Source organism: Solea senegalensis, linkage group LG9, assembly GCF_019176455.1.
Source record: "Solea senegalensis isolate Sse05_10M linkage group LG9, IFAPA_SoseM_1, whole genome shotgun sequence".
NCBI classification, from domain to species: Eukaryota; Metazoa; Chordata; class Actinopteri; order Pleuronectiformes; family Soleidae; genus Solea; species Solea senegalensis.
This window is the reverse complement of record NC_058029.1, coordinates 14,697,476-14,724,575: the sequence shown is the minus strand read 5'-3', so window position 1 is coordinate 14,724,575 and position 27,100 is coordinate 14,697,476. Positions and strand designations below refer to the sequence as shown.

The window sequence follows — 27,100 nt, the reverse complement described above, 5'->3', positions numbered from 1 at the left end:
ATCAACGTTCATGTCCTCGCCGGACAAATAATAGAAAAATGGCAGCTGAAATTGTGAGAAGGGTCCAGCTGTAGACCCGCAGACCGCTACACGACTCACCCCCGACTACAGGTCACAGAAGGTAGTGCGACGTAAACGTTTACGTCGGAGGGAAGGGTAAGAATGGATAAAAAAACCCAAAAACAAATGTTGATATTGAACACTGTATGAATAGTAATTATTGGTATACATTAAATCAATGAGTGTGGTTTATTAACCAGTAGTGTCTGCGCGCTGTAATGATAGCATTATTTATATGTACAGGTTATACCATTGAGACAGGGCGTCTCATTTTCAACCAAGAAACGTATAAGATAAACTATATGCTCTTTATATATTAGTATTTATCTGTTTGTTTAATCTTTAAATGACTCTGAGAAGTTGCACACAGCTTTGCTAATTTGAAAACTCAGCTCTACAATTGTTAAGATAAAAGATTTGATGATGAATAATATGTTTTCATGTTTACAAATAAAGATTTGATTCATTTCAGTTAGCCTGCATATATTTTAGGACAGGGAAATGCAATCCAGGTCATTACTACTTGATTCTGGATTAAATATTTTTCCATGTTAAAAATACAAAATACAATTTCATTTTCAATATTAACGTTCTCTTATAGAGCAACACTACTTTTGGTGGTGTGATGGCCTTATTAGTTACCTTTAGTGAAACTGGTGCATAGATGTATACTGACAGTGTTTGTTGACCACAGGGGACAGTCCAGGGCCTTGCCTCACGCCAAGAGGGTTGTCGGTTCAAATCCTGGTTTGACCGAGGGCCTTTCTGTGTGGAGTTTGCATGTTCTGCTGAAGTTAATTGCACTCTCAGTTTGCAGTTTGACGGTGGGCGTGACCGTGAGAGTGAATCTCTATGTGTATGGACTGGGTGAGACCTCGCCTTTTGCAATTTGTCAGCTGGGATTGACTCCAGCCTCCCCCTCAAACCTCATGTGGAGGATAAAGCGGTGGACAATGAATGAATGAGGAGACAGTCCAGCTTTCGAAAGAATGTGCCCTGAATGAGCATACGTGCGTCACACTTAGTAAAACACAGTGAACACGTGTTTTACAGTTGTTTACCATCTTTTTAGTTAACATCCATGTGGTGTGTGATGTAAATGGACTTTATGACATAGTACTGCTATAACAGTACGGTGACAGGAAGAGGACATTATCTCTTAACCATTACGCTTGGTTCTGTTTTTACCAGGGACTAGAAAATATCAGAATTGAATAACTCGCATTGTTGATGGTTGATCAACATCTAATGCACGTTTGTTTGTCTCGATGTGGTGGTTGTTTTTTTTAACATGATCCAGAGTGGAATTCATCTGAGACATTTTTTTCTATAATTGACCTTCTGTTGTAAAGGTCATTGAGGTGTTCAGGTGAAACCAAGGCAACTGGTAACCTGGTAAATCCATACATTGTGAATTATGTTCACAATTCAGCTTACAGATCTCCCGAACTGCATTTACGGTCACCTAGGTGACGGACAGAAACGCAAACTTAAAGAAGGGCAGAGGGACACGTTTAAGGGTTACAATTTACAGCACCTTTCCCACATGTTGTTTACTTAGTCAGTAACCTTTGGATGCAGAGAAGAAAAGAACGGATAGAGGGGGAAAAAAAGACTTGCCTGCACCCGTGCCATGGCCTTTAACACACGGCAGTTCTTGCACTAAGTCGTCTGTACTTTCCTCATGGCTGTAAGCTGAGCAGTGCTCGATCGATACAAAACAAATAATTTTTTTGGTTTGGTGTGAACAGAAATGTGAGATATATATAGAACCGTTTTGGAAGCACAAGAGATTTTGTGGCAAACAACCTGCCCCTTCCGTGTCTGGATAAAAATATGTCATATGTTTCCAACAAACACTAGCAGTCTATGTGCATCCTAACAATACAGTGACAGATAATTATATTGTAAAGTAAATGTCTGGAGTTATACTACCATCTTCTGGGGATAAAAGTAAACTGCACTCAATAGTCTTTCTAAGGCAGTTTCTGAATTGAATAGTATCTGCCGACTGCATTAATATCACACTGCAGCAGTTGCAAAATACAAAACAAAACCAGTCGTTAAATAGAGAAAGGAATCATCTAATTACATTTACAACCACAGCATTTTCAGGTTCACTCAGCTTTTGCATGGAAATATTATTTGCTCCTGCTGACCAGCACCTGTATGTTTTTTGGTTGTGTAGGTTTCCTGTTGTTCTTCTTTATTTAAATCTATTGAACATTGAACATAAAATTGTTATTGACCAAATATTTATTTTTCAAGGGCCAGAACCCTTCAGTAGGACCACTAGAGGGAAGCGTTACACAATATAATCCTTTAATTATTGCATGAAGAGAGAGTCTCCCCTTTTCTTCTTCTTCCTCTTGTTTAAAACTGTTCATAACATGTTGTTTTTGTTTTTTTCTGTGTGATCTCAGCTCAAGTGGGCAGCACATACACATACACCCCTGTTTGCAAAGAACTAATGATGTTGTTCAGCCCGACCTTTAGTCTGACTATGACTGAGGACTCTCAGCTCAACAAATGGAATAAGATATCATTTAAAACTGGAAATAAAGGAAAACATATCACTGTGGTGCTGAATCATTGCTGATGTTATAGTGTTTTATTTTGAAACTGTAAAGGCCAGATGGTGACCACACTAGACCATGTGGTCCAACTGTTGAAAGACAGTGTGCCTTCAGTATAAATCTATGTTCCTATAGATTTAGAAAAACAGACAAAACAGATGAAAACCCATGCAATAGCATTTCTTACATTTGTGTGATCTGTGTTGTAACGCTTCATTCAGAACTGCGAGGCCCCGGGTGAAATACCTGCTAATGTGACAGCTTTGGAACACACCACTGAATAAATGCATCCAACTGGGTCATTTCTTAAGAATTAGGTCCTACCTAACTGCATAATAACCTGTTTAGGAGATGCAGTGCTGGTTCAGGGCCATTTTACATTTCAAGATGGGCCACATCACTGCTGGATGAATGTAATCAAGCATGTTGTTCACTGGGAATTATTTGAACAGAAGTAAACACTGATGGCTTCAATTTATATTTTATCAGAAGATGCTATTTGCCATTGTTTTACTCTAGCCTTCAACTAGCTCCTCTTTATTCCACCCTGTGTTGTGTTTCATTTGCATTTTTAGTTCATTTTAAAATTAAACAGGGTTTTAATCTCCTGACTCCACCCTTTTCCCATTTTATCCCACCCTGTGTTATATTTTATTGTTGTATTTGCATCTATTGTCTTTTTAAATTGTATTTTTCTTTGAGCTGCAATCCTTGTATGAACCGTGGTACAAATAAATTGTAATATTATCATTATTTGTTTGTTTTTTTAAATAAAATATTTTTTGCTGATGTCTAAGAACGTCTTATTTCTGTTACAAGACTTGAACAATGACATGCGTGTTGTTTGTGGCATATTTGCCTGGTTGTGAAGGAAAAGTAAATACAAGGAAAGAACATGGCTGTTATTCAACTAAAATGGAATATAAAACAATAAATGAACAGTTAAATTTATACAAGGACACATGGTACATGATATAGTACATACATGTGTAATGCTTCAGCTAAGCAGATGACAATAATCAGATAGTGTGTCAGTGAAAATGCATCTGCACCACATTAACTGGTAAACATCCAGCGTAAATGAGGCCTGTGATCTAGCGAGGATCTAATCTTTCAGCATAAATGGAAATGTGTTTGTTCTGCGGCAGCTGTGCAGCAGGTGCTCTTTCCACACACACACACACACGTTCTTGAATGTACCCCACTGCAAACACTTACACAGCTCTATCTTTATACTCTACACACTAGCTAATGTTGCCTCTTTCATGTTTGTAGCCATTCCTGTGTGTTTAGTGAACACACACACACACACACACACACACACACACGCACACACACACAAAGGCCAAGAAACCGCTCATCACAGGTTTTTAAGGACACAAATGACAGACCAAGGCTCAGTAAAGCTTTTATGTCCGCACAATTAGGTGTTTAGTGGCCGGAGGGGTTTCCATCAACTTAACCACATCAGTTTCCATGGTGTCTCCTAGTTAATAAAACAAGGACTTGCCCGGTCAGCTCTGATGCATCTCAAAACAGGGTGGACACAACGACATATGTTACATACTGTATGGACATTCAGCCGTACAGTACAGGTGTGTATACTTCAACGTTAACTTCCAAAATAATCATATTTTATGATACTACAGGTCCTCCATATAAATAATATATGCTCGCTTTCTTCAGTCGACTCATCGGTTTCTAGAAAATGTTTCTCAAGTTGAATTTGGAGTGAGAATTCCAAAGAGCAAGATTATATAAAATGAATTACCTGCATGTAGTGATGCAGTGTACAAATACATGTATACGTGAAGACGTGGCCATGAAAAGTTTCAGTATTGCATTCTACTATTCAATACACCCATCTGTTCATCACTTTGACACACACTCTTGTCCCCGCCCACCACCGTGCTGCCACTGCATAAACAAACGCTCCCTCGGTCAGGTGTGATAGTTTTGCTTGACAGAACCTACTTACAGATGAAGGACGCCGCATCAAAATAATGTTGCATCAGTTCTGTTAATGAAGAACAAGCAGAGGCAGAATAATAACATCAACAAAAATCCCCGCAGTGATTAGTACAAGACAATCTTTATCTTGAACTTTATTTATGTCCTCAACAATCCACCGACTCACAAACTGATTAAACCACTCGCAAACACCAGACGTCATTTGTATCTACAAAACATTCACATCTAATTAGTTTCTCTTATTTCTTGAAACATGCACAATTTCAAACCATATAACACGTTATTCATCTATTTGATTTTTTTTTTATCATCTTCGTGATCAAATGACAACTTATGAATATTGACCTTAAATAACCTTAGACTGATCCGGATCAAATCACGGAATTCTTCCATCGTTAACTACTACAACACAACACGTATCACGTCTTTAACTAAGGTTACTCTTGACTCCCAGACACAGCGCAAGCTCATTTCTCTGGATCTTTCCGTCCTTGTTGACGTCACAGTGACGCAGCAGAACGGCTCGCAGCTTATCCAGCTCAGAACCAGTGATACTGGGCTGGAGAAGAGAGAGAGGAGGGAGGAGAAGCCATTATACAGCACTGTCAATGTGGTGTTTATAAGCACAACAAATGTTATTTTAGCCTTTGATTAAGTCATTTCCTGCTAATTTCATGCAAATGGTGGAACCCTCCCATCATTAGTGTGATGTCAGAGTTAGTTTTTTTGCAGTGGATGGAGTTTTTTTGCTCAGATAAAGGGCTTTGACACCACTGTATTCTTTTATATTATTATTTAGTCAGTAAGATAAGCATACAGCCCACTGTGTTGATGTTTTAATTTTTATTTTACAAATGACTCATGCCAGCTCTGTAATTTATAACAATTAGTGGCCAGTCTGTTCCCACGACTTCTCATTCTGCAGCAGAAATGTAGTTTCTAACAGCCACATACACGTGGCCGATCTGGGGGTTAAAACTTGTGCAGCCAGCACCAGTCGGTTACACAATACCAAAACAAGGTGTATGATGTTTTCTTTTACACATTCTCCACGATTTGTGTATATCTAATTACATATTGTGGTTAAGAAACACAGCGATCATATGACCTTTAATATAGCCAACATGAATCCATCAAACCAAAATCACCAACCCTTTGAGGGGTGGATTCTTTTAGCTGTGGGAGTTAATATCATAAATCAGAATAGTAAAATAGTAGAAGTAAAATCAACTTTAAGATTGATATTTTGTGAATGAATCATCTAATAGGTAAACAGCACTCTGGTATCTGACCACAACAAAGCATGAAGGACAACAGGAAACACTTACTCTGACTAGCTCCATCATGTCTTTGACAAAGCCGTCCACTTCAGGGCCCTCCAGTGCTCCTGTCTTGCTCTGAACAACAATAAAAGTATTCAATTATTAAAACATTATTTAGTCATGCATCAGTTTTCTTCTGCTGGACTAAATGTGGTTATGTTTCACATCCTCCATGCTGCTTCTACGCATCTTTATTTGATGTAGTTGGTCACAAATGTAGATGAAATGGAGCAAAACGCTTGTATCACATCTCGTCATGGATAGGATTTCACAGAGCAAGGGAAGCTGATCAGAGAGTCCACTTAGGAATCACTTCCTTCCATCTGACACTAAACCGAGCAAGTGACTGGAAAATGTAATGGGTGTTTAGAGTTATTATGTTACATTAGAGCTAATGGAGCAAATTGGATTCATGGTCCACGTTCTAATAAATGCACATTTGAAAGTGACTTATTAATTGGAAAGGGAACGATGTCGTCCCCGGGTTATAAGTACAACAGATTAGGTCGTGGGGTAAAAAACAAATTGAACAATCTGTTAAAGCAGTGCACTGTGTCACTGTCTGAGTCAACACAGATAGTAATGCGTGAAACACAACAACACAGTGCAGTAGGAACAGGTCGATCATATTTCAGAGATGATTCCTGAAACCACATTCTCAAGTTTATTTTCTTAGACCTGTTGAAATATTTATCCTAGTGTTCTCCAGTGCATTACAGTATACTTACAACGTCATAATGGTTAAAGATCTTCTCGAAATCTCTCTTTCTCTCCTCTTTACTGCCGGCCTGTGATGAATTGAAATCAGAAAATGAACCGAGAGATAGCGTGACATCTCATTGTCCTGTTGCAGCACTGTTTCATAATCTAACGCGCTGGTTAAAGAATGACAGGAACAGCAAACTTACATCCAACTGGAACTGGAGCAGGAAATTCTCTTCTAACGCCAAGATCCTTAGTGAGGAAAGAATACGTAGTTAATGAGGAATACTGTCGTGAAAACAGAAGAGGTTTCATTATTGTAGAATTAACATAGTAAAACACTTAAAATGAGGCAGTGATTGTTCAGATATGTTTTCAAATCTGACTGCTGAAAACATAACAGAATGCCTTCTAATCCAATCAGGATTAGAAGGCATTCTAATCTACTACTCAACTACTCAAACCTTACTACATGATTTATAGAGCATGTTTACATAATGCAAGATCATTCTTTTGCCCATGGACTCATGCAATGCAGTACCAGGGATTGACCCACTGACCCTCTGGTTAGCGGACAACCCACTTAACACCCTGAGACACAGCCAGTCCCTTACAGCTGCCTCTTTATGGCCAAATATCTGACAACTGCAACATTTAAATTGCAAAATACACAACAAATAAATCACACATAGTAACATTTTAACATTGTAGAAGAAGAGCTTGTTAAAAATACCTGGCCAGGTCATTTAAATCCAAACGTCCATCCTTGTTTTTGTCAAAGATTTTCATCTGCAAGAATGTATGGAGAAGTATTAAAATGACAAGTCACTGTCAATCTCTGCTCATTGTTGTCCTGTTTCTGGTTATTTCCTCCCACCACCTGTGACCCCAGAGCCAAATCTTTGAAAGAAATCTTTAAAATATTCAGAGGTGACTGAGGAAAACAGGGCATTACTGCGTGTGTTCTGTGTCGTTCTTTTGACAGCTGCATCACAAATGAAAAATGTCTTTTAAATCATACATCATTTTTTCATTCAGTGACTGCAGTTTTACAAGGAAACGTGTGTGCATGTGTGAGTACCATTGCGTCAGTGTACTTCTCCAGCTTCTCGGATGACACTTCCTTGCGGTGCTGCTGGAACAGGTCTCTCAGGAAAGCCTGGGGAACAAAACAGCAAAACAGTCACATCCAGTGATAATATGTGGTGACTGCAAAACAAAGATAAATGTATCTCCTGATTAAACACCATGATACTTTGTTATGATTCTATATGTTTCATTATCTTTCTGTTTTAACCGTTTAACACCTAAGCCTTAAAAATGGCCATCTGGCATTTTTTTTGTACCCATAAAAGGTCCAGAAAATGTCCTTTGAGTAAGTGCTTTTGCCCATTTCTCCAGAACACTTTCAACACATGGCAGTTACTCACAATCTACTGCAAGGTAACACTCTAGTTGTACATGAATAAGAGATTTTGCCTTTTCATTTTGAAATTTGAACAGGATAAAAGATATATCTGATAGAATTGTTCAAGTATTTGTCTTAAAATTTGATATTTGATTAAATTCTATGCCCTCTGCTCCGTTTTCCCCCCGCTCTGAGTGTGTCAGTGAAATGACCGTAAAAACCACAACTTAACTTTCAGAAACTGTTGGAATGTTTCCGATAGCACAAACCGCTCAGTGTTAAAGGGTTAGCACGAAACACTGGTGAAAGGTTGCAGTCCTCTGTTCAAACAAATTAAAAAATGTGGCAGTGGCAGGGGAGAAGATGTGTGTAACTGGTTCTGAGGTGTGAAGTGGCGTGTCTGGTTTGTCAAGCTCACCTTGAGCTCCTGAGCTGATATGTAGCCACTGCTGTCAACATCGTATTTCCTCCATATCTGCAGCGGCATAGAGAGGCCAAATTAGTACATGGTTACGGAGGAACACAGTTAATGAGAAATATTATGAAAGCACAACATGTAAAAAAAAATATATACAATTACAAACTAAACCCAACAATTTACGAGAACCTCATGTGTGTAAAAAGTCCTGATCGACAATAAAGCTGTGCGTTACGACACGAGAGGATAAGGATTAGGCAGCCGTTTCTATAGCAACATTGCAGATAAGACATATCAATGATGGAGTGTGATCTGAACGGCCTGAAACTCCTCTAATGACCACTGACACTGACCACGCCTTTCACACAATGACGTGCAGTGTCGGACAGCAATGTGTTTCCCAGTAATATATCACTGTAATATTATTACTCTGCCCACTGATGAGAAGTGTTATTGCATCACTGCATTACGAGTACAATTTGTTTTTGTCCTTTCGAAAACTGTCTTATGATAATGTGTCTGCACAGCAGGTCACGGCAGGACACATCAGAGGTTTAAGAAAACTGTTAAAAGCATGAAAAGACAGATTTCAGCATCACAAGGCTGCCGTGTTTGCAGTTCTGCAGTTTGTCTGAATGACACTCATTTTAATGTCAGGTGTAAATAGAGTTAATTTCTTTTTAAACGTTCATTAACATTATTGGGGGGCGCACATCCAATGCACTCCGAGTGCCAGTCCCGAGCTCGGATAAATGGGGAGGGTTGCGTCAGGACAGGCTTCTGACATAAAAGGAAATATGTGGATCTCTGAAAACAATGCTGTGATACCAGATTGATCGAGGCGAGGGTTAACAACCGCCATCGGTGCTAATGACCAACAGGGTGTTGATGGACATTTTGCTACTGTTGGCCAAAGACAGAGGAAGAGGAGAGGGAGAAGACAGTGAGACAGATGGGAAGGGTAGATTATGGAGGTGAGACTGGGGACATTAAATGTAAGAACTATGACTTGTAAAAGGTAGAGACCTGGCTGATATGGTGGACAGAAATAAGGTGGATATTATTGTCCAGTCCAGGTGAAAAGGAAGCAAGGCCAGAAGCATCAGTGGTGGATTCAAAGTGTTCTACAATGGTTTAGAAAAAAAGCGATATCTTCAAGGCAATCTTGAAGGAAGGAAGTCAGACAGAATCATGAGTGTGCAGCTAGAAATTAAAGGTGTGATGTTGAATGTTGTTGTTAAGGGGGACATGAGGACACTTGGTGTAACAGAGGAGGACGTCAAGGACAGGACAACATGGGGGCAGATGATCTGCTGTGGCTGACCCCTAAAGCGAGAAGCTGAAAAAAAGAAGAAGAATTAACATATTGTATGAAGTTATGTGATCTTACCTTCATGAATTCAACGCTGCTGTCCAGAGGAGCCTCTCTGCGGAAAATTAACAGGAAGTTCTCGTCTTCAGGGAGGATCATATTGGCCAACTGGAAAATGGGCAGGAGAGCAGAGGTCAGACTAATTATTAAATGACGGTGTTCCACATTTCAGGAAAGCAATTTTATAGAAAACGTTAAAAAACCCCAAAAAAAACTAAAAAAACTAGACTCCAGATAATATCATCATGCCAACAAGTCTTTGCTTGATAGTTGCCAAGGAAACCTGTTGGTCTAAACCCTGGAGAGCTACCTTGACTCACATCATAAAAGGTTTCTAACAATTAATTAAAGGTCCTGTGTGTACAAATGAGTGCTGTCTAATGGTGAGAGTGCAAACTGCAACAAACTGTGGACTCCTCCGCTCACCACTTCCCCACTTATTACTTTGGTGTTTCCTCCTCCCTCTTCTTCTTCTTTGTTGGTTTAGTCATTGGGTCGATGTGGGCGGAGCCACTCGTAGTGAGCGTGCACTTTAAAACCTAAACGGCACACTCTGACTGGTTTGCTCCTCGTACTGACTTACTGAAACCTCAACCTAAATCTGAATGAAAACCCAAACTTATCCACTTAGGAGCCCACAACTGCCCTCGAAATGGCTGTAGGCCAATTGTCCAATAACTTGCTTCTCAATATGGACAATTGGTGCAATATCTCACACACAGGTGTTTGTATACTGATGAATATCCATAGTAAATATAAGCGGAGACATAACAACATAAATAAACATATCTATTTCATTTCTAACGTCATCTAAGAAATAAAAGTGTTTCCAAATACTGTCTATCTGAATGGCTTGAAGCTAAAAGCATTGTGCATCATTTGGATTATTCATCCCATCACCAGCTGCTCGTAGCTCTCCCATGTTTATTATGTTTCCCTCGTCTTGCTTGTCCTCCTCTAAAAACATCAGCCATCCATTAGAAGATTAAACTTGCCAATCAGCATAGAGCCACGACTGTAGAATAGCGCAGAGGGGAAAAAACGCAGTGCACCAACAGTGGTGCACTGCAAGTTCAGAGGAGTCAGATGTTCCGACATAAAACACTTACCAACACACTCCGTAAGTAAGCAATCAGAAAAAGCAACGCAATTAAATAGCTCTTGTGTCATGGCAAACGTGTAAAATCCAAAGATATTTACCCAACAGGCAGACACGGAGCAACACTACAGGTCCTGGAGAACACTACAGGACTGATATAGCGATGTCTTGTATGAAAGTAAACCTGACACTTTGTCTCATAGACGAGATCTGATCCTGTGATTCAGCTCTGACACAGGATACTGTGGCTTTCACTCACTCACTCACTTCCTTTTTTGTGCTGTTGAGTATAGAGGCAACAGCGCGAGGTATTAAAACCTGTTGTCAGCGTGAACATATTTTGCACATTGCATGAAGAAATTCAACTAAATGATTGCCAGTGGTGATGTACTGTATGCATTATTTTATAATCGTATAAGAGCATGTGTACTGGACTGGCTACTTGTGAATATGTTGGCCTGAGTTTCTGATATCAGGGGGAGGGAAGTGGGATGATGTGTGTTTGGTGCACAGAGAGCTTTGACCAGACTGCCTCTGCATTAGCCTCAATAAACCGCTAATGTCAATAGGCCACTTACACTGTAGTGCATTTATGTATTGATTTTTTTTTTCCAGCTTCATTAGCTAAAGCCAAAGCTTTGGGGTCTGTGGGTGCAAAGCATTAAGGGATTGGTCTAATTTTCAGGATTGCCAGGAACTGCAGCAACACTTCAGACACTTTGTCAGGAAGGTTTAATTTAATAAACGAGTTGAGCGTCAAGAATATTGTGCTTCACATTTTCCCACTTGAAAAAACAAACAAATAGGACTTTTTAAACTGACGAACAGTTTGATGATCTTTCCTTGACTGTTGCTTCATGACATGCTTGCAGTAGTCTCGGACAGTAGTCTCTGTCCGAGCTACATGAGATGAATTAAAGGTACAGCAGGTTTACAGAGAGACAGAGGTGATGAAATTAAGTAAGCGGATGAGTGGAAATTGAAATTGAGGAAGGATTAGCATTTTAATGGCATCTGCCTGCTTCATACATAGCAAAGGTCCACACATTGTCTAATTAATGAAAAACAAGCATACCAGTAACTCCCGTCTACTCGCTAGAATAACGTATAAAAGTAAATACCTCCTCAATCTGTAGTTTCCCATCAGCAGTGACGTCGTAGGCTGACATAAACCTCTTCTTCACTGTCTGAATTTGCTCGTCAGTCACTTTCTCCTGTTTGAACACATTAAAACACAGCGTTAACATTTTCGCCAAAGCCACCAAATACAAACACAGTGAAATAATCTGTAATCTATTTAATTATTCAGTCGAGACTTCTGTGGTGTGGCTTACAAAAGCTGCCATGACACACACACACGTAGGTGCATGCTTATCTGAGCTAAGAATCACATTTTCTGTTCCTGTGTAGATGTTTTTTTTTTTTCTTTCCTTGACCCAGAGCTGACAAAACGCTTGAAGCAGCAGGAAGCAAGAACATCCTTTCATGTTTTTTTAATTTTGAAATATATTTAGCAGCCAATCTTCCAGTGTCTCTTAACAAACTCCTTGGTGACCGTACTGTAACTATAGAAACCTGGAGATCTATGGTGCCCGCATGAAACGATGAATCATCATTTCATTCACTGCAGAACTCGCAGTCCACAGACTACAAGGAGCCAGGTCCTTGTGATTTACACACACACACACACACAAGTGTTTGGCGTAAGCAGCCTCCTGTTGCTAAGAAGATACAGTATGTTAATAGGACTTGATGTACACAACAGAACGGAGATGGACGCTGTATTTCTCAAATTTGATTCCTTCAGTCATACATCAACTTTGTTTAGTATAGTCATTTACTGCAGCTATGGACAAAGCGATTCCATTTCAATCTGCTGCAGTGAGTGAGGTGTATAACCATATATGTACATACCAGTATGTATATATATATATATATATATATATATATATAGATTTATGACTGTATACCTTACAGCCACTCAATAATTGAATGATATTATGGATTTACAGTTCATAAAGCGTTCATAAAGGGTCCACCGTGTACAGATATTATTCTGAGTTAAGGAAAAATCAAACTATGTTGTGATTTAAATGTAAGAGACAGCTGTCTTTGTTCTGAGATTGATGGCTGGCTGATCATAAAAGGAGGTAGCGATGGTAGGCTGGCAAAACTAATATTCCCTGAGGAAATGAAGAACTTTGTCAAATACTGATAATATACAGTGATAACTGACTGGGGGTTAAAGTGACCTCAGTATACTGTATATACTGAACCAGAAATCACATCAAGCTAAGGTTCAGTAAACTCAGAGTTAAAACTAAACCCACTCTCTGAAACAGAGTTGTGGTAAAGGAGTGGGTTTTTTTTTGTACCTTGAGAGTAATCTCCCTAATAGCCCTATTCATCCTGCAGACATTAAGGAAAGAGCAAACATTAGAGACAGTGACATGTGGTCGGTGATCTGTTTGTTTTAGTACAGTCCTATTAGTATCCAAGGAAGTCCAGTCTTTCTCACGCACACAAACAAACATGTGGGTTCAGCATAACAGCTTCACAGTGTGAAGTGTGCTTACACTTCACACAAAAACACACATTTCCCCCTCAGGTCAATTCAAATGCTTTTCCTTTGACAGGGACCAGAGCTCTTGATCCATGTTGTACAGTATGTAACCTCCTTACAGTCTCCCCACCCATCCAGATAACTTCATAGAGGCTCAGCTGCCCACGGGGCACAGACCAAAAATTGCTGTAAACTCTGTGTCTGCAGCCAATTGAATTGTCCTAAAGCTGATTTCATTTGACTACTTTATCCTCCGCATAAGGGCCTTGCAGGGAGCTGCAGCCAATCCCAGCTGACACAGGGAGTGAAAGACAGGGTCACACCCTTGACAGGTTGCCAGTCCGTCACAGGGACAACCAACGAACCTAATTTCAAACTGCATGTCTTTAGACTGTGCGATGAAGCAGGAGAACCGTGTCACCTCCAAAAGATGATTTAAGCTTTGAATTATGACAAATGATTTGATCAATGTGATAAAGTCCAAAAACATGCAATACGGGGATAAGGTAAATTGATTTCAATGATTGTTTGTCTCTATATGTGGCCCAGCGATGGACTGGTGAACTGTCCAGGGTGTGACCCCGCCTATTGCCTTATGTCAGCTGAGACTGTCACAGTACCCCACGTGACCCTCCTGTGGAGGATGAAGTGGTAGAAAATAGATGGATGGATGGTTCCAATAAACCAATCAGACACGTTTACCTGTACCTGTAGAACAAAAAATGGAGTCATAATCATGACATTTGATATTGCAAGTTGAATACCACTCTGACTGACTGAGACGATTGTAATTTAACTCTTCATCCTGGAAAACTCAGACAGTGGACTTTCACAAAGTTTGGATGCATCCGACTGAATCTAAGCTGCTCACACCGATGTTCCATTTCCATCGTCAGCGACTCGTGTCAGAGGGTAGGAACTTGTAAACTTATAAAGTCAAATAAAGGACTTATAAAGTCGAATAAAATAATTAATTAAATAATGTTGGGATGCGGTCAGTTTTCATGATTACTTGGGCTGAGAAATCCTCCAGACACAGCGCACTTACCTGTGGACGCAGTTTCTTCATCATGTGACGGAAAAACTCATCAAGCTCTTTGCCCTCAATGTAGCCATTATCTGTACAAAAGAACAAGTGGAGCCATCATTAGGTTAGAAATCAAATGATTGATCAAAATTTTACTGATACTCAAGTGACAAAGAGAATCAATTCCTGTTTCAGTCTTACATACACTTAACTGTCCCAAGGCACAAACAAAAAATGTGTCAAGTTAAATACTTAACTATGTTTAATAAGGTAAAAGCTAGATTTGCAACTCAAATGTCAACAAAAGAACAATCTTTCCCTCTAAACCCTTCACAACAGTGGCTGTACATTATAAACGTGTGAGAGATCATTATTTTTTAAAACAAACCAACTCTTACCATCTGCATCAAAGTGTTGCCAGATATCCAGGAAACCAGCTGCATCCAGGTTATCAAACGCACTGTCCATTTTTTTTTTTTTTTTGTTAATGAATTAAACTGCCTTCAGCTTTTAAACAGAAAAAACAATAAAGGCTGAGGTGACACACTGTGCTGTGCTGTTGCTCTGTTCAGTAGCAGGCTTGGCTGACATATGCTCTTTCTGACTGGTAAAACCACACCTTCTCTGTGAATGAGAGAGAGAGAGAGAGAGAGAGCACATGAGTGAAGCATTGTATTAGCCATCTGGTGGCTGTATTGTTACACTGCAGCAGAGATCTGCAATTTCACTGAGGTTTCAAGAAAGAGAAAAAATGCTGAGATTACAAGTCCTGTAAAATTACTTTAATCAGCATTATTTACATGACGAAATGTCAAAACACCAGCGGAAACATAAAACGAGTAAATGCCATTATTTGCTAGACGTTTTCCTCCTCCCAGCTCAGGAAATAGCTTTTTTTCTGAATCCTCATTGAAAGAAACACTGAACGGACATGTAATAACCAATTAATACACGCGTGTAATTCAATTCTACATGAACACAATGTACAAGCAACAAAAAAAAGTTTCAAGACGATCACCGACAAACTTTTTTTTTTTTTATTACAAATAAGTTACAAACAAACCCCACGTATAGTAGTGTACTTAGTATGAAAACAATAGACTGTAGGCATGTGACCATACCACAGTGTCCGCAGTGTATGCACACATGCACACGCCTGCATGTATGAACGCAACATACAGTGTTTATACATACAGTACGACTCACAGCCACATCATGCCAACACGCACGCAAAGCGACTGCTTATTTTCACGTTCTCCTCACAATTGAAAGTGATGTTTTCTTTCTTTTCTTTTTTATTTCATTACACAAGCCAGAACTATCATTGCATCAGGAAAATGCCCTTTTTTTCTTTTTTTTTTTTGCTTTAAACATACTGCAAAGTCATGTTCTGTTTCCTATACCCCAGTTTCCTGGTACATGTTCCACACACACACACACACACACACACACACACACAAAAGATTTCTGAAAATGGCACCGAGACTGAGAATCAGAGCAGTCATTGACATCGAGAACAGATTTACTTTACACAGCGGGAACTGTTCTTGTTGTTGTTAACCAAGACATAAAGACATGATGATAAAGGAGCTACAACCTCACCACAAACCTACAACAAAGAAAAGACCGGGATCATGAGAACACTGTTTTTATAGTGAAACTGGTCTGCTTCTCTGTTTGGCTACAGTACATCCATCATCCATCATCCATCCTCGCTACAGCAGGACACAAAACAACGAAAAACCATCAAAGGCGTGAGAAGTCGAACAGTCGACAAAATCAATACACTTGAATTGAAAACAGCCCCTGTTTTGAGACATGTGTGTGATGTTCTGTATAATTAACGTTTGACAGAACCAGTCTGCTGACTGACAATGGTTACAGACAGTGTAGCAGTGTCAAAGCGGCATTTCTTGACACGATGAATCATCCTGAGACCAGTGCTGTTGTTACAGAATGTGATCATGATGCTGCGGGTTTGTATCGCACAGTTTGGCATGAAAAAGAGCTGAATTTGAAAGTCCTGAAAGAAAAAGATTGCAGGAAGGAGGAAGAATTATGTTTGTATGTTTGGCTGGAGTTGACTTCAGACAAATAACTAACCGGAGAGGCCACAGAAGAGAAACCCACACGACTGTGTCTCCTTGTGATAAAGTTGAAGCAGATTCTCTTTACTATTCCTTTTACAGACTCTGTTATTTGCGTTCATTGGACCCTCGGCATGTCGTAAATGTCACACACACACACACACAAAAAAAGACCTCAGCAGTCGAGTGTAAAAATAAGACGAATGTTTCATCCACAGTGTTTTAACAGTGCTGAAGCCTTATTGATTGATTATTAGTGACGTTTAAGTGTAGCACAGTCCTCTCAAAGCACTCTCACGTGAGATGAAGAGTCCACCTTAATACCAGGAACATTTACTGTCAGGCAAGCTACATTACGCATGTATAACTGATTTATTATTTCAGCTTAACCTGTATTTGCCCTGTAAAAAATTATGAATTGCATAATGTAGTTAGTCCAGAAAAAAGAAAGAAAAAAAAACTAGTAACTTGCACATATACTGAAAATAGCCTCTAGAAAAATCTATACAAAAAGAATGCCATTGGGTCATGGTCTGGTTTTACACTTGATTTCAAGTACAGTACAGTTTTAGTGGTAATGTTATTGTGTTTGGTCCCTGGGAAACAAGCGGCTACTGTAAAACAATAGTACAATAACTTTATATTATTAAGTAAAGAAAGTCATTTAAATGTATACACTCAAGATTCACAGTCTCTCTCACACTCCTAACATCCGCGGTTTCCAGAAAGAAAGAGGTCTATCTTGTTTTAATAGTTTAGTAATTCATTTTTTTTGTTTTTTAAACTGACAGCAGAGAAAATCAACAAACCGATGTGGTGGTGAGAAGGAAGCTCTAGGGAGATTTAGTTTGGTTTACTAGGAGACATGACTAAAAAATAATTACTGAAGACATTTCCCAAAATATTAAATTCAAATTGTTAAATAATATAATTTTTTTTTTCCTCATTGTACATTAAATTAAACTGAATTAGAAAATGTTACCTGATACTCGCAGGTCTCCGCTGCAAAGCAAATGAGTACTTTGTGGTTGGACAGGACCTGCAGTACGGGTGCAAACTTTTAACACAAAAACAACAACAACGTTGATTATATTACTTTGATTATTTTCTAAACGAAAACACCGCAGGCTTGTCGACAGTTTATTCTCGCGTTTCATATTAAAATAAAGTCTTTGTCTGGCTCCTCCCTGGATTCTGAGGACTTCTTGCCCGCTGCTTTGTCCTTGTCTGCGTTCGGACATTGGTCCTTGGTTTTCAAGGTGCCGTGGTCCTCAGAGTTAGTGCGGACAGTGTTGGGTCGCTGAGCGGAGTCTGACGCCGTCCGCCCTGAAACGAGATAAAGACATTTGAAACGTTCGGGACAAACACGGCAGAAAAGGACAGAAAAAAAAAATAATAGCAGAGGAAGAGACGGGAATGAGAAGTGATCGTTGAAACAGAATTTGGCATCTTTCAGTGACAGGAGAATACATCGAATAAAACACTTAGGGATGTAACCCAAATCCCATAATTGAGGTTCAAAAGAGAAACCCCCATAAGACACTAGGGATGGCTCGATACCACTTATTCTTTTCTTTCTTCAAGGAGTTGAAAACATTCTACTCCAATAAAAAATGAACAGCCTACAAGTTATCTAAAACATCACTGCTGCTCTCTATTTACTTCTGTATAATCTGTTCTTAGTGAATCATTTACTTATGTTAGTGGGTTGTATTAGGCTTAGTTTTACTTTTTTCATTATATAATCCAGTGATTTTCATATTAGCTCATCTGTGTCAGACAACAACAACAACAACAACAACAACAACAGCAGCAGCTTTAAAAAGACTTATGAGTAAAACTGAGCAGAGAACAAAATGTACAGATAATTATTTTCAATGATATGGAGCAAGGGTCTTACTTCAACATTCTTCAATGTCCCTGTCTGGAGTCTGGACACTACACTACACTACAAGAAAATAGGCTTTTATTCCTCATTGGACTTCTGTCACTAGAGTCAGATTAATTGCTTCATTAAAAATATAAAGTAAACTTTCATCCAGTGGGTCTGGATTTACTCTGCAATGAGGTTGACACAGAGTTTGTGAAAATAAATGTTGATATGTGACGATCTGCTGAGAAGACCAGAGAGGTTTCACCATAACATACTTTCAAAAAGAAAGAAAGAAAGAAAACGTCATAGAGAACGGAGCCAGCCAGCAAAAAAAACGCGGCAAGCTGCCAGTTACATAATAGATAATAGATGAAAGGCGGTGAGACTGAGTGACCTCAATCTATCACTCTGAAGTGTGTCATATTGAACACGCTGACAGACAGTCAGCCTCTGTGAGATCAACGCAAACATGAGACCAAGGGAGAAGTCATCAGGTTGTCACGTTCTGACCGTGACATCAAACATCTACCAGGACATTTGAGGGGAATCGGATCCGTTTGTTTAATGAAGGAGAAGGTCCGACTAAAGAAACCTCTCACCTCACGTTAATTATCATTTAAAAACCATCTATTTTCTTTAACCCCACCTTCCTGAGTGGTTTTACTGGCAGAGCCTCCCTCCTTGTCCTTCTCTGACACCGCCCTCTTCAGTGTGTGAGGGAGACCTGTGACTTTAGGAGACCCACTGCCGTTGCCGGGTGAATCTGGGCTCTCATCTGTCAGCAGGACGACAAAGACGAAACACGTTACCACCGCGTTCCTGATACAAACTACTGCACGCTAAGCAGAAATACATGTTGAACCTATTCAGATTGATACCTATGCTCCTGCTGCTGCTGCTGGTCCTGGGCTTGTGTGGGATGGAGGGACGTGCGGCGAGAGCAGGCTTCGTCCCCTGTGGGACTGGTGGTTTGGGACTCAGCGGTCCAGCTGGGGAACTTGAAGAGGACGTAGTTCTAAGGCGAGGGACAGGTTCAGGCTTGGTCTCACCCCGCGGTTGGGTTTTTTCTGGAGAAGCACCGTCTGGTTTATAAATGGAGCCACTGGGAGACCTGCTCTCTGGAGTTGCTGGCTGAGACTTGGCAGCTGGAAGACCCAAAAATTAAGTTTTTATGGCAACTCATGCGTCACATAAATGTATCAACACAGACAAAAACATCTTATAGTATATCACTTTAATCCATAACTGTAATTGTAAACCCATAATACGGTTGAAATGTTGACAAGCATCAAAGCGGTTAGTAGCTGCTCGTAGCTCCTGTCCAAAATTCTCCAAGTTACTAATAATAATAATAATAATAATAATGACAATAATAATAACTAATACAAATAAATCCTTTCATACTAGGATTGTGCTTCACAATAAAAGGAAAATACAATTTAAAAAGCAAATACAACAATACAACACAATGCACAGTGAAATGAAAAGGAAAAGTCTAAACTACAAAAGTAAAAGTAAAAACCCTGTTTTAACTTTGCGATAAAACAAAAGATGCAGATAAAACAGTAAAGTACAACACAGGGCGGAATAAAATAGGAAAAGGCTCGAGTCAAGAGGTCAAAACCCTGTAAAATAAACTAAAAATGCAAATAAAACACAGAATAGGAGCCGCTAAGACTGGACTAATAAGCTCTCTCTTTATGGTTCTGGTTAATAAACGAGCAGCAGGTTTTCTTTTCTTAGGCCAGTAAAAAGTACATTACAATAGCCAAGTCTGCTCGAGATGTATTAGTTTTTCAGCATCTTTTCGATTTATAAATGGTCACACTTTAGCAATTATTCCTAAGGTGGAAGAACGATGTCTTTGTCAGCTTGTTAATGTGGGAGTGGCAACTGAGAGCTGCATTGAAGTTCATTTCATAATCTAGACTAAAACAAAGTAAATAAATGAAAATGAAAAAAATAAATGTAGGTAAAATTGCTCACCTGTTGAGTTGCCGTCAGGTCTATCAGGGCTGGAAGACTGAAAGAAGCAATTAAAAATCACTGCATTATTCAGGTTTATGCACAGCAAAAACATGAAAACAGCTATGCCCTTATACCAAATTAACATATTGACTATATTTTTTAAAATTACATTTTGTTAAAACATAGATTTTTGTCCAGTTCTGTGACCCGGAGTGTGTGCACCACTATTGAGCAACAGAGGGGGGCGCCGTTGCATTAGGATACAGCTGACACAAACAGGCTTTGTGTTGATTACTTGCCTCCTGAAAAGCTCTATTAATTTCACCTGTGTATGTATGTACACAACTACACACACACACGCACGCACACCTGGAACCCAGCCAAAAAAAAAACCCCAGAACAGATGGCAAACAAAGCTTTAACGCCACTGATAAAACACCATAAACCTCTTCCTGCACACTCAGGACAACATAAAGTTCATGGAGCAGGGACGAGTTATGGAATAACATCTCATCACATTATACAAACATCTGAAACGCTGATGGTACATGTTTTGCAGAGTGATAAAACGACTTGCTTCAGATTTTAAAATGTCTTTGAGGAAATTAACTAGTGCACATAGGAAAGACAACAAAGGACGTGTATAGAGTATTTCTAGGTTCTTAGTGAAGAAAAAAGAAAAAGGAATTCCCACAACATTTATATCTGACATTGAATCATCACAGAGAATTTGTGTCTCTCATCTGTCTTTCATGTCCTCATTCTTTTCCGTCTGCTCCCATCCTTTCCCCCTCCATGTTTCCTTTCCCTCCTCCCTTCACCTTGTTCTCTGGCAGAGAATCTGGGCTGTTTGTGTTTTTATGTCAACATGTTTGACGAGCACAGTGACTAGCCCCAAGATACGCTGGAATCTCAGCATCTGTTGCGTGCGTGCATGTTTGTTTGCCCGTCACTCGGCGCTTTTTTCCCTTTATGTTTTCTCCCAGCCAGAATCCACTGTGAGTGTTGAAGCAAAACAGTTGGACAAGGTGAAACTGGACACCTGCAGCGCTTTGTCATCAAAAGTAAAATGATAAAGATAATTGTTCAAATATTTTAGTTCTTTTTCCAGCCTCTCAAGTTCACAGGGGGGTCAAACCAATGGCCCGTGGGCCAGTACCAGCCCACCAGAAGGTCCAATCCGGCCCGCAGGATGAATTTTTGAAGATTTCACATTATGGTTAGATTCTAATACTGTACTTTTAAGTTCCAGATACCCGATTAAAGATTTTTTGCCTTTGTGGATCCACTAAGTTGTGTAAATGGTAAAGTAAGGCATACGATTGTGGAAATTGCACTTATTATATAGGTGGTTCATAATGTTTTGTAAAAAGATACTTAAAATTCATGTAAATTAAAGGGAAACATTTGGAGTCCTTGTTGTTCATAGGTTATTATGCTATTATTTTACTGGTCCGTCCCACTTGAGATCAAATTGCAATTGTATGATCAATTGTATGTGGCCCCGGAACTAAAATGAGAATGACACTCCTGAGTTAGATATAACATAATAATTACAAACTACAAATTACTACAAATCTAGACTACTGATCAGACCAAATAAGATATCACAATTAGCAAGTTGGGACGGATAGTTGCATTCAAATGATAAAAGTCCAATCACGGCAAAACCCTAACTTGTGCTTCCTTCCTCTTCGTTTGCAGTCACCTCACCTTGTGGGCTCGTCTCTCCTGTTTGGCTTTCATCTCTGCGAGGAGGCCACTGCCCATCATCTGCATTCCTGGGTAGCGCCTCCCTCCCTGAGGACTGCCTCTGCCATCTGAGCTCTCCCAAGGCTCGTCGATGGAGTCTGGCGTTCTCAGTTCTTCGGATCGGTCCGAGCTGCTGCTGTAGTCTGTGGGCTGTGAGCGACTGGAGGCATCTCTGTGATGTAGATATAAAATTATGAGCGAAGCGGGAGTAAACCGGCTGATTGGGGGAAGCTAAAGTTACCAACTGCACAAGAGCAACATATGGTCCGTCGATACCTTGATTTTGATTCAGGTGCAGGGCTCTTCACTGCCGCCTTTGGCGAGGAGGGCTCCTCGGGGATGGTGGAAGCTGATGTTGAGCCTGTGGAGGCTGAGGACGTGCTAGACAATAAAGGGGTCGTCTGGTTTTTCTCCGATTTATCAGACTTGTCAGATTTATCCGATTTGTCGGACTTCGAGGATCGTTTAATGAGGTTAAGGAATCCACCTTTGCTCTTCTTTTTTTCCCCATCTTGAGAGTCCGAACCTTTCAGGGCACGTCTGAGAAGGCAACGAATGAAAGAAAGGAGGACAAATGACCGAAGGGAAAATATTTGGAGACAGTAATAAATATTAGCCGCAAACATCAAGGAAGAACATAGTCCTCGTTCTTACTTGTCCATCTTGGTGACTTTTCTAGAGAAGAACTCATCGACACCCTCATCCACCCTTCCCATGAGGCCGTTCTGCTCTCCATCCTGAGATGGGGCACTGTTGATGTGCTGAAAGAAGAAGCCAAAGAATTAAAACACCAATGTCTGTACCACTTGACAAACGGCGAGTCAGTTGTTTTTACGTATGTGTCAGTTTTTGGTCAAAAAGCCCCAAAACTGTCCAATGACGTTTACATTTAGAAACAAAATCAAATTATAGACTGAAGTTCTTCCAGCTATTAAGCCCCATTTTCCTCGCTCTGCAGGAAAACAAGACTTTACTCACAGGTACTTTGCTGGAGTGTGTTTTTTTGTTCCTTCGGGGTCGTAGTTTGGTAAAGTGCTGCAGCTTTTTTTCCTCCTCAGATGGCAGCTCCACCATTGTTCCTGGTACACGTTGCTCGAGCTTGGGCAGGACCTGAGATGGAGTGGGTGGAGTCTGAGATGATGTTGAAGTGTCCTCCACATGGAGAGGCACGTCCTCCAGGGCCTTGTCCAGGTCAAACTCCATCTCTGTCGGGTTTGCAGTTAAATATTCTTAGTTGCATCAGTATTGACCAATAACTTGAAAAAACAAACACAGATACAGAACGGAATGACCCATAAAGAGAATTACACTAAATATGATTATTACCTGTACATAAAAAAAATGAACTCTTACCAAAGGCACGAGACACTGGTCGAAGCATTCTGCTGTGGATGCTTTTCCTCTTGGATTTAGGCGTCATCTGAAGACAGAGACCAACAAAATGGACATTTGTGGCAACGGCAAACAAAAACTGAAGCTTTAGACTTTATAAATGGTGACTAGATTAAGTACAGAAGGTTTTATCAGACATTTACGATTGTGTGTGTGTGTACAACAGAAAATAACAGCAAGTAAGATGAGCGGTACATGTCGAAAAACACAGTTTAGCTGTAAGTGTTGGATCTTTTATTACCATTCGATATAAACAACAGCACACGTGGTTACACAGTCAGTTTGCACAAAGACCACAAAGATCTATCTCAGGTAAAGTCTGTGCATCACATATTATATTAATAATTATCAAATCGCTGTCTTCATACAAGTCTAATTGTTGCATATTACATTTAACTGTGATCCACATTTACAGGGTGGGGATGATAAGGCGTAAGGTGGAAATGAACAGTGGAACGTGACTTCATAAATTAAAAAAAAAATACAATTTTCCATTCATCTGCATTCAACAGTATAAACTATAACGCAGAAGGTGGGAGGGTAAGTCATAGACAAATAACTAAGCATCATACTCTACTCCTTTGGTTTAACTTTGACACAAACAAATGTCCAGTACACGAGGTTCTGAAACTGAGGACTGTGACTGTGCAGCAGGCAGACACAGTGAAGAGAGGAAGAAAAGGAAAAGAACAGTAAGATGTCAAAGAAATTTAGAAAGGCGAGTATCGAGGGCCAGTCCGAGATTACTTACACTGGTGCAGCACAAAATCTCCATGGGGCAAAGGAAGAAAGAGAAGGAAGAACAGAGGAAAAGAAGATTGAAGAGAAAGAGACACAAAATACAGTAACGTTGAAGACAAAAAGGAGGAAAATGAAAGAGACAACCATGAGCTCTAAGGGTTGATTGATTTTTCTTACAGAAGAAAGGAGAGGTAGGTAAAAGAGATAGAAAAGAGGGGAGATCAGGTATGTGAGTGCATTAACACACAGACGAGGACACACAAGTCGATTTCAGTCTGGTTGTGAGAGCGAGAAATCACGTTCCCTTTATGTATATGAGGACAGACATTTTTATTTTAAATTGAGGCACATTTTGAACTAGAGCAGGGGTTTTATACCAAGCACCACCTGAGGAAATACTGAGCTCTCAAAGTAACACCATTATCTCAGCTACAGACCTTGAACAGGAGGAAGATTTATTCCCAATAAGATCACTTGCTCTCTCATCATCCTCCTCCTCTTCCTCACATATACTTCAGACACTGGTATAGCGAAATCAGATTGAGATGGAGTGATAGATTCAACTTTCTATGCACTATGGTCAACATTCCTCAGCTCCACTCCAATCACACACCCTGGCAGATACAGTACAACAGTGTTTCTGATTTAAGTACCACCAGCATGAGAACCATGGAACTCGAGCATTTGAGCATTTCCCCATGAAAATAAAGTTGGGAATGTTGAGTCTGTGCACTGAACTGTGTATATTAAGCCTTCACTGACCAGGTCACTGCTGTGAGGACCAGTAGTTCCTGTCTCATCATGTGATTCTGTACTCCGACAATCTGTCCACTGCTGCCACTGCTGCTACTGATGCTTTGAAGCAGGGTTGTTGGATCATCAACTATCAAAACTGTAGGCCAACCATTTTATAAATAACAAATAAGTCCTGATTTGACTTAAATACCAAGTTATTGTCAAAAGTGAAATACTTCAAAATGTATACAAAATCTGGGAAAATGTAGAAACAGTTCAGAGCCAAATGTGATTGGCTGAAAAATGTGAGAGTCGATGTCGACCGGGTGCACATCCACCCAAACCTACCATGCACGTCTCCAGATCCTCCAGCCTCTCACCCTCTAAAATTTCAGCTGACGCCCGCTTAGGGACCTTCTCCTCAGGGATGTCCAGATCCACCGACTCCTGCTGCACCAAAGGTCGACCTCGACGTACAAGATGGTCCGCCTGGGAGGAGCAGAGGAAAGACGAGAAGCAGGAAGGGGAGGTGATAAAGGAGGAAGATTAAAAGAGCAAAAGACTGGTAAGACTGCCTGAGTGAAACGTGTTACAGATCATGTGAAGGGTTCAAATGAACAAGCACTGTGAACAAATCGATAACCTGAGAGCTTTGAGGATCGTAATCTCACCAGAGTAAGTTGTGAAGTGGAAAGCGCCTCCAAAATCTCATCAACAATGCGATCGGACAGAAAGGACGCCAGACTCAGCTTCACCTCACTGACCGACAGGTGAAGGTCAAAGTGTGAGACAAGACATGCAAGAAAAGTTCAAACATAACTGCAAAGATGTCCGTCTCTTTCTTTTGGTAAAACTGTACTTATAAGACATTTGTGTACGAGTAGTAGAACCCACAAGCACACACCTGATCTTGTTGATAATATCCACACCAGACTGTTCCAGGAGGGTTTTGGTGACGAAGCTCTTGGGCACAACCATCTTGGCTGAGCTGGCCTTCATTAGCTCCGAACGAAGACTACACCTCTTCATCACATGGGGACACAGGGACTCCGCTGTGTCCACCATGGACTCCAGCAGAGTCTGTGTGGAGTGAGGGTTAGTCAAGATGGTTATGCTCATTCAGTATTTAATGCAACTATTTCAACTGTTGTCTAATACAAATGATAAACTATTTAGCAATTTTACCTCTCTATTACAAACTAAATTTGAAAAGAAAAAAATGGTAACACTTTAAATTAGGGAACACATATTCACCATGAACTAGGTGCTTACTAACATGCATATAATTAGCATACCAGACCTTTATTAGTAATTATTAAGCACATATTAACACCTTAATCAGGAAAAATCTTAATTCATGTCATAATAGTGGTAGAAAAGGGTTATGTAGAATAAGGTGTTAATATGTCCTTAATAATTACTAATAAAGGGCTAGTATTTATGCATGTTAGTGAGCACCTAGTTAATAGTGAATATGTGTTCCCTAATCTAAAGTGTTACCGAAAAAATATGCATATTTACATCTCTTTCATTACTTTAGATAAGGTTCAACTTTATTGTCATTGCAGAATATGCAGATTTAATAAAATCAGAAGTAACATAATAAATATAGGTATAATAGTATGATATGTGTGTGCATGAATGTCTGGTGCAACAGGTATACACAGTGGGCTGTAACTATTATGGTATGTATAAATATACAGTATGTACAATAGTGTGGTGGGGATGATTATCAATATACAGTATATACACAGGTGGTGCAATAACAGAAATAAACTAAATTTGCTGTGGGAACTTTGTGATTGTCAGTCATGGAGAAAAACTATTTCCACTACATGGTCCGGTTGGATTTCCATTACTATTGTACCTCTTCAACGTGGGCGGGGTCATCACATAGCACACAAACTAGTGACTAGTGACTTGTAAAGCAGTTGTTTTTAGTGTAACTGAATCATTAGAATAAGTTAATTACAAAGATTTGTTCAGTACTTCCTCAATGACCAGAGCACAGACTCCACCTGACACAGTCGCCGC

General features: G+C 39.9%; 2 protein-coding genes across 3 annotated transcripts in view; both read right to left on the bottom strand.

Annotated features, from left to right (window-relative positions):
* Positions 1-4,709: 4,709 nt before the first annotated feature.
* Positions 4,710-15,162, bottom strand: scgn (secretagogin, EF-hand calcium binding protein). The gene is made up of 11 exons (XM_044033498.1): positions 14,917-15,162; positions 14,540-14,610; positions 12,050-12,142; positions 9,848-9,937; positions 8,458-8,514; positions 7,713-7,790; positions 7,365-7,420; positions 6,838-6,883; positions 6,658-6,717; positions 5,936-6,004; positions 4,710-5,166 (listed from the first exon to the last, which is right to left on the bottom strand). Exons 1-11 carry the CDS (start codon positions 14,984-14,986, stop codon positions 5,035-5,037), a joined length of 822 nt encoding a protein of 273 aa, XP_043889433.1. The 5' UTR covers positions 14,987-15,162; the 3' UTR covers positions 4,710-5,034.
* A 123-nt stretch (positions 15,163-15,285) lies between these two features.
* Positions 15,286-27,100, bottom strand: part of LOC122774343 (F-actin-uncapping protein LRRC16A-like) — a 56,707-nt gene continuing 44,892 nt past the window's right edge. For both annotated transcript variants that reach the window (XM_044033496.1, XM_044033497.1), the window contains 12 exons: positions 25,971-26,146; positions 25,738-25,825; positions 25,415-25,555; positions 23,552-23,618; positions 23,177-23,403; positions 22,853-22,959; positions 22,475-22,738; positions 22,160-22,370; positions 20,465-20,501; positions 19,357-19,623; positions 19,125-19,253; positions 15,286-17,931 (listed from right to left, as the gene is read on the bottom strand). In XM_044033496.1, the coding sequence (XP_043889431.1) occupies positions 17,759-17,931; positions 19,125-19,253; positions 19,357-19,623; positions 20,465-20,501; positions 22,160-22,370; positions 22,475-22,738; positions 22,853-22,959; positions 23,177-23,403; positions 23,552-23,618; positions 25,415-25,555; positions 25,738-25,825; positions 25,971-26,146 (1,887 nt within the window). In that variant the 3' untranslated portion in view covers positions 15,286-17,758. The remainder of the gene's footprint in view (positions 17,932-19,124; positions 19,254-19,356; positions 19,624-20,464; positions 20,502-22,159; positions 22,371-22,474; positions 22,739-22,852; positions 22,960-23,176; positions 23,404-23,551; positions 23,619-25,414; positions 25,556-25,737; positions 25,826-25,970; positions 26,147-27,100) is intronic.

Excerpts from the sequence above, each read along its gene's own strand:
- scgn (XM_044033498.1), bottom strand. The coding sequence starts at position 14,986 with ATGGACAGTGCGTTTGATAACCTGGATGCAGCTGGTTTCCTGGATATC. Across the intron at positions 6,884-7,364 it reads GATTTAAATGACCTGGCCAG|GATCTTGGCGTTAGAAGAGA; the intron begins GTATTTTTAACA and ends TTCCTCACTAAG. Across the intron at positions 6,005-6,657 it reads TCTTTAACCATTATGACGTT|AGCAAGACAGGAGCACTGGA; the intron begins GTAAGTATACTG and ends ATTGTTGTTCAG.